The 9,502-nt window shown below is 35.8% G+C and overlaps 2 protein-coding genes across 2 annotated transcripts; one reads left to right on the top strand and one right to left on the bottom strand.

The window, feature by feature from the left end:
* Positions 1-280: 280 nt before the first annotated feature.
* Positions 281-6,426, bottom strand: alg10 (ALG10 alpha-1,2-mannosyltransferase). The gene is made up of 3 exons (XM_058772114.1): positions 6,091-6,426; positions 5,814-6,011; positions 281-1,911 (listed from the first exon to the last, which is right to left on the bottom strand). The coding sequence occupies exons 1-3, from the start codon at positions 6,253-6,255 to the stop codon at positions 856-858; spliced, it is 1,419 nt and encodes a 472-aa protein (XP_058628097.1). The 5' UTR covers positions 6,256-6,426; the 3' UTR covers positions 281-855.
* A 613-nt stretch (positions 6,427-7,039) lies between these two features.
* Positions 7,040-8,257, top strand: tprkb (Tp53rk binding protein). The gene is made up of 4 exons (XM_058774189.1): positions 7,040-7,280; positions 7,659-7,781; positions 7,855-8,031; positions 8,117-8,257. Exons 1-4 carry the CDS (start codon positions 7,140-7,142, stop codon positions 8,201-8,203), a joined length of 528 nt encoding a protein of 175 aa, XP_058630172.1. The 5' UTR covers positions 7,040-7,139; the 3' UTR covers positions 8,204-8,257.
* Positions 8,258-9,502: the final 1,245 nt, after the last annotated feature.

Here is a 9,502-nt window from a genome sequence, read left to right as displayed (position 1 = left end):
AGAAGTAAAACATCTCTCTGTGTTTTCAAGAATATGAGACTGGACACGGAACTGCATCAGGTGCATCAAAAGAAAATCTACAAGTTACGGTTTGTTCCATGTGTCTCTGGGCTAAAGAATTAAACTGTTAGACAATGTCTCACTCTCTTCCCTCAAATCGTCATTAATTCAAACAATATTATCATTTTATTAATGCATCATTGCAGGCTTTACTAAACCAAAAACCCTAATAAAACACTTAAAGCTATGGAGATAATGAATGTATTTAGTCATGTTTATGTATCAAAATGACTTTATTATCCCAAACAAAGAATGAGAGGAAAGACATAAGAATTTAAAAAAAACACAGACACAAATCAATTACAATGAGAAATTAACACTCAAAAATTTGAAACATCAAACCTGATGTCTACCATACAAAATGAGACAATAATGAAAAACAAAAAGGAAATACAAAGTTACACAACAATGAACAACAGCAAATAGCATTTAATACAGAAACGTAACGTGAATGACTAGGCAAAATTACAACAAAAATCAATTCTAATTGGGTCAGTCAAAGGAATGGTTTCATTTAACAGTAACTGCATATACATATATGTATTATATAGTATACGAAGTAAACTAAAACGAAATCCTACTCATACAATTACAAATAACTTAATATCACCAGTGGCTTATAACAAACAAATTCACATAAAAATAACAGCAAATCAAAGCTGGAACATGGCTTAACAGTACTGAAGTGTCTTGGCATCACATTCTGAAATAAAATTAACTTTTCATTATTGATAAATGGTGAAAACATCACTCCTCCTCTGTGGATAGAAAATGCGAGACTAAGACATATTTTTGTCACCACATGAATCTTTGTGCAGCCATACTATCAGGCCACTGAAATGTTTTATTGATGAATATGTAAACTGTAGCTGCGTTAACTGCTGTGTAGAGGCCAAACTCAAGCAGCAGTCTGGGTAAAGACGGTACAGGGATGTGGACGCGATATAACACATACGGAAGGATAAAATATCGGAACTCCAGGAGTTTCTGTGGAACAGTGGCCGCCACCAGACACGTGGAGAAAACTAGTAACCAAAACAACGACTTGGACCTCAAAGTATCTACAAAGTTCCATGCTGCAAACACATATCCAGGGACTAAAAGGAAACGGACAAGACCATGTCTCTGGAAAAGCCTTTTCCATACATAAAATGGAAAGTGTCTGTTGTCTGCAAGGAGGTATTTGTGAACAAATGTGAATTTCCAGACTAAAAACAGGGAGACCGTCATCAGTACGGCATAAATTAAGGGCTGCTTTCTTAAAGACTGTAGAAACCTGACTACCCTTTGGTAACTCAGTGAGGTAGGAAGAGAAAATATAAGAGTAAATGACAGGAAATAGAAAATCTGAGGAAAGTTCAGGCAGGCTTCGTGACTACTGCGATCTCCAACCACAATTCCATCGTTCAACACAACAAAAACTGCAAAAGCAACAGCTACGGCAATATATGGCCATGTCGACAAAACCACGGCTTTTATATTGTTAGGCATTTTGAGGAATTCCAACAGGAAACGCATCACTCTCATTGCCCCATTGATGGTTAGAGGGACCTGAGAGGGTGACTTCTCGTCTCGCTTCTTCGATTCAGTCCGCCAGCTCTCGTCCATTTTTTGAGCCACCACAGTGCCAGCACAGAACGCCACCCAGATGATGTTGGTCTGGCGGAAGAGGATGGCACAGACGCCGAGAAGCGCCGCAGCTTTGTGGCTTCCATACAGCGCCATGAGGTACATGAAGAGGGTGAAGAATGTGGAGCCAGCGTCAGTGTAATACAGGAACGTGAAGAAGTACAGCACTGGGAACGTTGACAGAGCCAGGGCAGAGAATATTCGACGAGTGGCAGAACGGGACTAGAGAGAGAGAGTGAAATATAACACCATAGTATTACAATCAACAGTTGATCTGAAGGCGCCACTCCACTTAATTCCAAGGCTATACAATTGCTAAGTTGTTTTGGGTGGTTGCCAGGTGCCTTTGTTGAAGCTATACATTTTCTAAGCAATCAGATTTACAATTTTCACCTGGTGGACAACAAAAAAAGGCTAAAAATAAAATGGACTGCAACCCAACACAATGCTGAAAAACGATGCATATCTTAGCAACCACATAACAATTGGTTTTGCATTTGCAAGCACCAGTCACAGTTTCCATGGTTAATGACAAAATCTAGTTACTGTGCATTTACTATGAAATTACTATTATATTTATTGAAAATTCTGTATATATACACAATTTCTACTAGCATGTATACTAGGCAAGGCATGTTTATTTATGTAGCACATTTCCTATACAGTGGCAATTCAAAGTGCTTTACATAAAAGTAAAATAATCATTAAGAAAAATAATAAATCACAACAATAAAACCAGAAATTTAAAAACGTTTAAAAGTGATTTTAAAAATTGATTTAAAATGAATTTAGAACAGTTAGAAATAAAATTGATTATACGTAAAATACAGTGAAGTCAGTTCGGACGTAGCACAGTGCTTATTCTATAAATGCACAGCTAAACAGATGAGTTTTGAGTCTGGATTTAAAAGTGGCTAATGTTTTAGCACATCTGATCTCTTCTGGAAGCTGGTTCCAACTGCGGGCGGCATAATAGCTAAAAGCATACTCCCCTTGTTTTGTGTGAACCCTTGGTATTTCTAACTGACTCGATCCTAATGATCTGAGTGGTCTGCTAGGTTTATATTCAGTGAGCATATCTCCAATGTATTTAGGTCCTAGGCCATTGAGTGATTTATAAACGAGTAAAAGTACTTTAAAATCAATCCTAAATGTAACTGGAAGCCAGTGTAAGGACCTGACGACTAGTGTGATATGCTCAGATTTTCTGGTTCTAGTCAGAATCCTGGCAGCAGCGTTCTGGATGAGCTGCAGCTGTCTAATGGTCTTCTTTGGAAGGACGGTGAGGAGACCATTACAATAATCCACCCTGCTGGTGATAAAGGCATGAACCAGTTTCTCCAAGTCTTGACTGGAAACAAAACATCCAATTCTTGCAATGTTTTTGAGATGATAGTATGCTGATTTAGTTACTGCTTTGACACGACTACTAAAACTAAGGTCTGTCTCCAGAAACACCCCAAGATTTTTGACTTGATTTTTAATTGTTTGACCCCTAGAGTCAAGGTATGCATTCACCTTGAGAACTTCATCTTTGTTTCCAAATGCAATGACTTCAGTTCTCTCCTTGTTTAACTGAAGAAAGTTCTGGCACATCCAACAGTTAATTTCATCAATGCATTGGCAGAGGGAGTCAATGGGGCTGTAGTCATTTGGAGATAAGGCTAGGCAAATCTGCGAATCATCAGCATAGCTGTGATAGGCAATTTGGTTCTCTATATATTTGGTTCATTATATATTTAGTGGGAGCATATACAGGTTAAACAAGAGTGGTGCAAGAATTGAGCCTTGTGGGACTCCGCATGTCATAGACGTCCGCTTAGACTTATGCTCTCCTATACTCGCATAATAACTTCTCCCTTCTAAGTATGACCTGAACCATTTGAGTACCATCCCAGAAAGCCTGACCCAGTTGTCCAGTCTCTCTCGAAGTATGTTATGATCGACAGTGTCAAACGCAGCACTAAGATCTAGTAGTACCAGTACTGATATTTTGCCAGAATCAGAATTAAAGCAAATATTATTTATTATCTTAATGAGCGCGGTCTCTGTGCAATGATTACGTCGGAAGCCAGATTGAAAATTGTCCAGATATCCATTTGAGTTTAAGTAGTTGTTCAGCTGATTAAAAACTACCTTTTCAATAATCTCACCTATGAAAGGAAGATTTGATATTGATCTACAGTTGCTCAATATAGTGTTATCAAGATTGCGCTTTTTCAGAAGGGGCTTAAAAACTGCACTTTTCAGGGAGTTTGGAAAAGTCCCAGAGAAGAAGTGGGTGTTCACCACTTCTAAGAGATCTGCTTCTAAACAGTTAAGCACACTTTTGAAAAAAGATGTGGGAAGTGTGTCAAGATAGCATGTTGACGATGTAAGGTGCTGTACTATTTCTTCCAAAATTTTGCTATCAATTGCTTCAAAAACAGACACAGTGACTTCTTTTTGAAATTGCGGTCAAATCTGTGTGACCTCTCTCATAACTTGATGTGCCAATCTCCTTTCTGATATTATTGATTTTCTCAAAAAAGGAGGAAGCATTGCATTTACTGTCGGAGAGTATTTCACTGGGAATCTGACTTGGGGGGTTTCTTAGTCTCTCAACAGTAGCAAAAAGAGTGCAAGTGCCGTTTAAGTTTCTGTTTATAAGGTTTGAGAAGAAGGTCTGTCTAGCTGTGGCTAGTTCCACATTGAAAGCATGAAGGCTGTCTTTATACTAGCTATCTTTTCTTGAAAATTAACATACGTGGCATAATTTTCAATAAATATAATAGTAATTTATACACATTTAGGTGTGTGTGTGTGTATATATATATATATATATAAAATATAATATTAGTGTCAAAGGGTATTTAATTATTTTGTTGCTTACCCATCTTGGTAATTAATATATGTGACCCTGGACCACAAAACCACGCTGGGGTATAGTTGTAGCAATAGCCAAAAATACATTGTATGGGTCAACATTATTGATTTTTCTTTTATGCCAAAAATCATTAGGATATTAAGTAAAGATCATGTTCCATGAAGATATTTTGTAAATTTCCTACTGTAAATATATCAAAACTTAATTTTTGATTAGTAATATGCATTGCTAAGAACTTCATTTGGACAACTTTAAAGGCGATTTTCTCAGTATTTTGATATTTTTGCACCCTCAGATTCCAGATTTGCAAATAGTTGTATCTCAGCCAAATATTGTCCTATGCTAACAAAACATACATCAATGGAAAGCTTATCTATTCACCTTTCAAATGATGTATAAATCTCAATTTCGAAAAATTGATCCTTATGACTGATTTTGTGGTCCAGGGTCACATATAATAAATTACGATGCTTAGGTATGTTTATAATTAACAGCTGATTTGGTTATAGTTCACCATTTTTTTATATAACTTCACATCTTAGCAAACAGCAGCAAACAAGTAACAGTAACAGTTTCTTCAGATAATGAAAATAAAACAGATTTACTATTAATAAATTATATTTATAGAAAATTGATCCCATACCCACTAGTGTGATAAAAAAAAGATTAAATAGTAATAAACTTGTCAGTTTTTCTTTATTTTTGGCTTGCCTCCTAACCATGCATCCCTTCAATAATAAATTATTATAAATGAACACTTTTAAAATCAAGGAAATTTGACTTTTTAATTAGAAATTTAGTAAAAAGTCTACTTATTCTCTATTTATAAATAATTACATTATTTAAAAGCAAGACAATTTTAGATAATATGTGGCCTTTCTCTCTCTCTCTCTCTTAACTGTGTTTTATGGGTATATTGTTTTCTTTTTGTTGGCATTTAGTTTTATCTTTGAATTGTAAAGCACCTTGGACAATGAACATTGTAATTATATGGTGCTATATAAATAAAATGTCTAATGACTAAAATAGGCTATTAATACCATGATACCAACCATTAAAAAACACACAAAAAAACAACAACATCTCATTATAAAACGTCACATTACAAACATGATAACTAGACATCATACACTTTGATCAAAGCCATAATCAGATTATTTTTCAATATTTTTAAAAAGGCAATTAGGTTATGTGCCCCTAATGCAAAAATCATCAATAAACTTAAATAAAAATAAAAAAGAAGAAAAAAATCAGACACCTTATCTTTAATATGCAGTCTGCAGATGATCAGATAGATTATGTAGAGATTCCCACTATTAAAGAGCAGATTGATGAATCTCAGCATGGCAGTAGAGCAGACCACACTGCCCTTCATATCCGCCAGCCACACCACCGGCCTGATCAGACCCACTGATGCCAGATACAGCCCGGGAAGAGTGGTGATCATAGGATCCCACTGGGGAAATGGACACATGAGCATTAATATCCAAAACCACAAACACACTGAGAAATTCAAGCATCATTAACAATCATACCTCATTAAACTTCCCCTCACAGTACTTCTGGGCTTGAGGAACATGGAATATCTCATCCATGTACGGATCTCTCTGCTCCCGAGTGATTTTGGAGAACAGAAGGCAGGATATGAGAAAGTTAACGCTGCACAGAGCAGTGAAGATATAAACCTCAAATCTCTCCATCCTTGTTTAAACAAACACAAAAACACTCGATCTTAGATAATACTCTTATGGAAATGAATGATATATGAAGATGATTAAGGAGTATGCGAAGCATTCATTCCTTGTAACAGAGCTGCCTCCAGAGTGTCAGAAAGGTGCACACACATGCAAAATTCGCATTTTTAAGTTTATATGACAGCTTACTGGTACGCCACATACCAGGGTCCGTGTCGAAACCGGAAGCGTGAACAATCAGTTCCACGCCGATGTTGCCACAGACTATTAAAATAATAATAAATCTGGTGTAAGTAATAATATAGTAATATTTAAATATGTACATCACATATACTATGATATGTTCCTTATTAAAAATAAAATATTTAAAAATAATAATAATAATTTCATAAAGAGTTTTATCCTCTAGTAAGAATAATTGTTTAAATATGTAGCCAATAAAGATTAGTGCCTGACACACAAATCCGCCCCTGCAATCTCAATATAATAGAATGGAAAACAAACAAACAAACAAAAACCCGTAAAGTTAACAGATGCAGTGTGCCCATGTAATGTACCTTCTACTACAGAAGTATCTGAATTAATTTACTAAATGTGTCATCTATGCAGTGCCCCCGAAAAGCATTACATTGAATTAAAAATACACAATAAAGAGTTAAAAAACAAACAAACAAACAAAAAAACATTATTATATACGTCAAACATAGCTAGTCGACCAATTAGAAACGACTTCTGAGCCGATCGGCCACGCCCCTTTCAGAGTCAAGTCGGAACATTCCCATCAGCAAATGACGGTGTCACATTATTATTGTTCCGTGTGTGGCCACACTGGGTACCGCATGCTGTCTAGATAAAGTTCATGTTGTACTGAAGACATTAAAGTATTAACAATGCATCTTACGCAGGACTTAGAACTGTTTCCTGAATACACGGTGACTCAACTGCTCTTCAAAGACGTAAAAAATGCGACGGAGTTGAGAAAAATGGCAGTGAATGGAGAAATAAAAGGCGCCTTGATCAATCCATCGATGGTAAGAGCTCGTAACGCTCATCAAAATATGTACAAACTTATTTATAGCTATATACTATATAGCTATAAAGAAATTTATCCCTGGTAAAAAAGTACCATGGTAATACCCTGCTTTGGATGGTGTCATGGCATGCAAATGTATAAGCACACTATCTGTCAAAAGTTATAAATAATAAAGTTTTTAAATGTTTTTGAAAGAAGTCTCTAATGCTCACCAAGGCTGCGTAAACAATACCATAAAAACAGTAATACTGTGAAAAATTAATGCAATTTAAAATACCTATTTTCTATATTTTAAAATATAATTTATTCCTTTGTTGGTAAAGCCGAATTGTCATATATTTGCCATATATTTACTACCTTCATGTTCTCTATAAAGGTTGTGGATGCATTCCAGATCCTGGTGGCAGCAAATAAAGCCGTTCACCTACATAAAAATGGGAAAATGAAAACCCGGAGCCTTTACTCGGAAATCATTTTTAATCTTTCACCCACAAACAACGTGAGTGTTATTTCAATGATATTACTTTATTTGTTTACAGTGTGCAGTTTTAATAAAGTGTAATGTTTGGCAGATATCCGAAGCATTCAAAAGGTTTGGGATCTCAGACAGTGACAGTGCAGTTCACATTGTGTTAGTACACAACAAAGACGAGACCCTCAACATCGAAGATATCGTCTCAAAGGTGGACGGACAACAGATTGCCGTCGATCGAGTGTCTGATTTGACTGATGCCGCCAAGATTAAAAAGGTACGTCTCCTTTCACACAGTATTGATGTAGGATTCATCGTTTATTGCATTTGTTTGAAATGTACATCTGTGTCTCTCATTACAGCTCTACAAAGTCGCACCACAGGAGGAAAAGTGTGGCAGTCTTTTGGACGCTGTTGTTTGCAGGATGGCCACTAAAGATGTTGCATAGCTAATCGATACGTTGATATGTTTATGTATTAAATAAACCCACACTGTATTTCTACTTGTCAGATCTCATATAGTGGAGCATGTGAAAACATATTGTATATATCCCACTTGTTTATGAAACAAACAAACAAAAAAACATCTTGTAACACATTGTTAGCATTCTTTAATGCAGATGTGAGTGAGCCATTTTAAAACATACAGTGTTTTTATATATACAGTTTCCAACTAGGGTCAAGTTTCCAAGGGGGAGATCATAAGATACATCTAAAAGTTGTCTGAGAGAACAAAAAATGATTATAAGATAATATTTTTCTAGAGCCTGGACACTTTTCTCATAGATAAAGCATAAAATGGCTTAATGACTTATGCTAACATATCATAGTCAATTCATACCAAAAAGTATACCAGCAAGACTCATTGTTTTAATGAAAACACATGTGTCAGTTGTGCATCAGCAAGAAACAAATGTATTTTATAACAATGATTTAAGTTTAGTCATAAGCTGTCCATGTTCACAACATCAAATTACATGTGATGAGATGTTCAGACTGTCATAAAAAAATCTGATTTTTTGCATATCCAGACAGGTTTTTGAGTGTCTGGACAACAAGAGAAAAAACAAAACCTTTGGAGGTGGTTGGAAATGCAATTTGAATCAGATTTTTACAGATGTGTCTCAGTCTGGAGGCTCTGGCTTCTCAAAATTGGAATTGAAATATTCTTTTGCATCACTCTTAAAGCAACTCAATGATAATGTCAAAACCAGTATTTAAATGAAGTATTCAAAGGAAGTACAGTACAGTATTCAAACGAAGCCGAGGCCGGCTCCAGTCTCCTCCATCGCTGACTTTGAAGATTGACGGGGTGGTTATTTGGTGGCTGAGAGACGATGCACCTCTGTTTTTTTCCTGCATCCGTTTTGAAAGCCTCATCAAAAATGTTGGTACGCCTACATCGTAACCAAAGCAACTCATGCAGATAAGTTGGTTATGTTTGGACATACAAATCTGATTTGATCACTTGCAATTTCTAGTGCAATTTGCCTGCAGTCTGAACATAGCCATAATCTACACAAGACACTTTCCCTCTTGAGGGTTTGAATAAGTTGTAAAATCATCCAGATCTCCAGCATGAGAAATATGCAAGACTTTAGTCAATATGAATAATGTAATGAATGTTGAAAAGAAAATTATGTGTCCTCTTCAGTATACTCAACATTTGTATAATTAAAACAAGTTGCAGTAGGGTACAGTTTTTAGCACAGCTATAAAATTATGTGTAAGCTATTATGTTAGTCACC

The sequence above is a fragment of the Onychostoma macrolepis genome, chromosome 04 (assembly GCF_012432095.1).
Source record: "Onychostoma macrolepis isolate SWU-2019 chromosome 04, ASM1243209v1, whole genome shotgun sequence".
Classification (NCBI taxonomy): Eukaryota; Metazoa; Chordata; class Actinopteri; order Cypriniformes; family Cyprinidae; genus Onychostoma; species Onychostoma macrolepis.
Note: the sequence above shows the minus strand (reverse complement) of the source record. Positions and strands in the feature narration are given on the sequence as shown.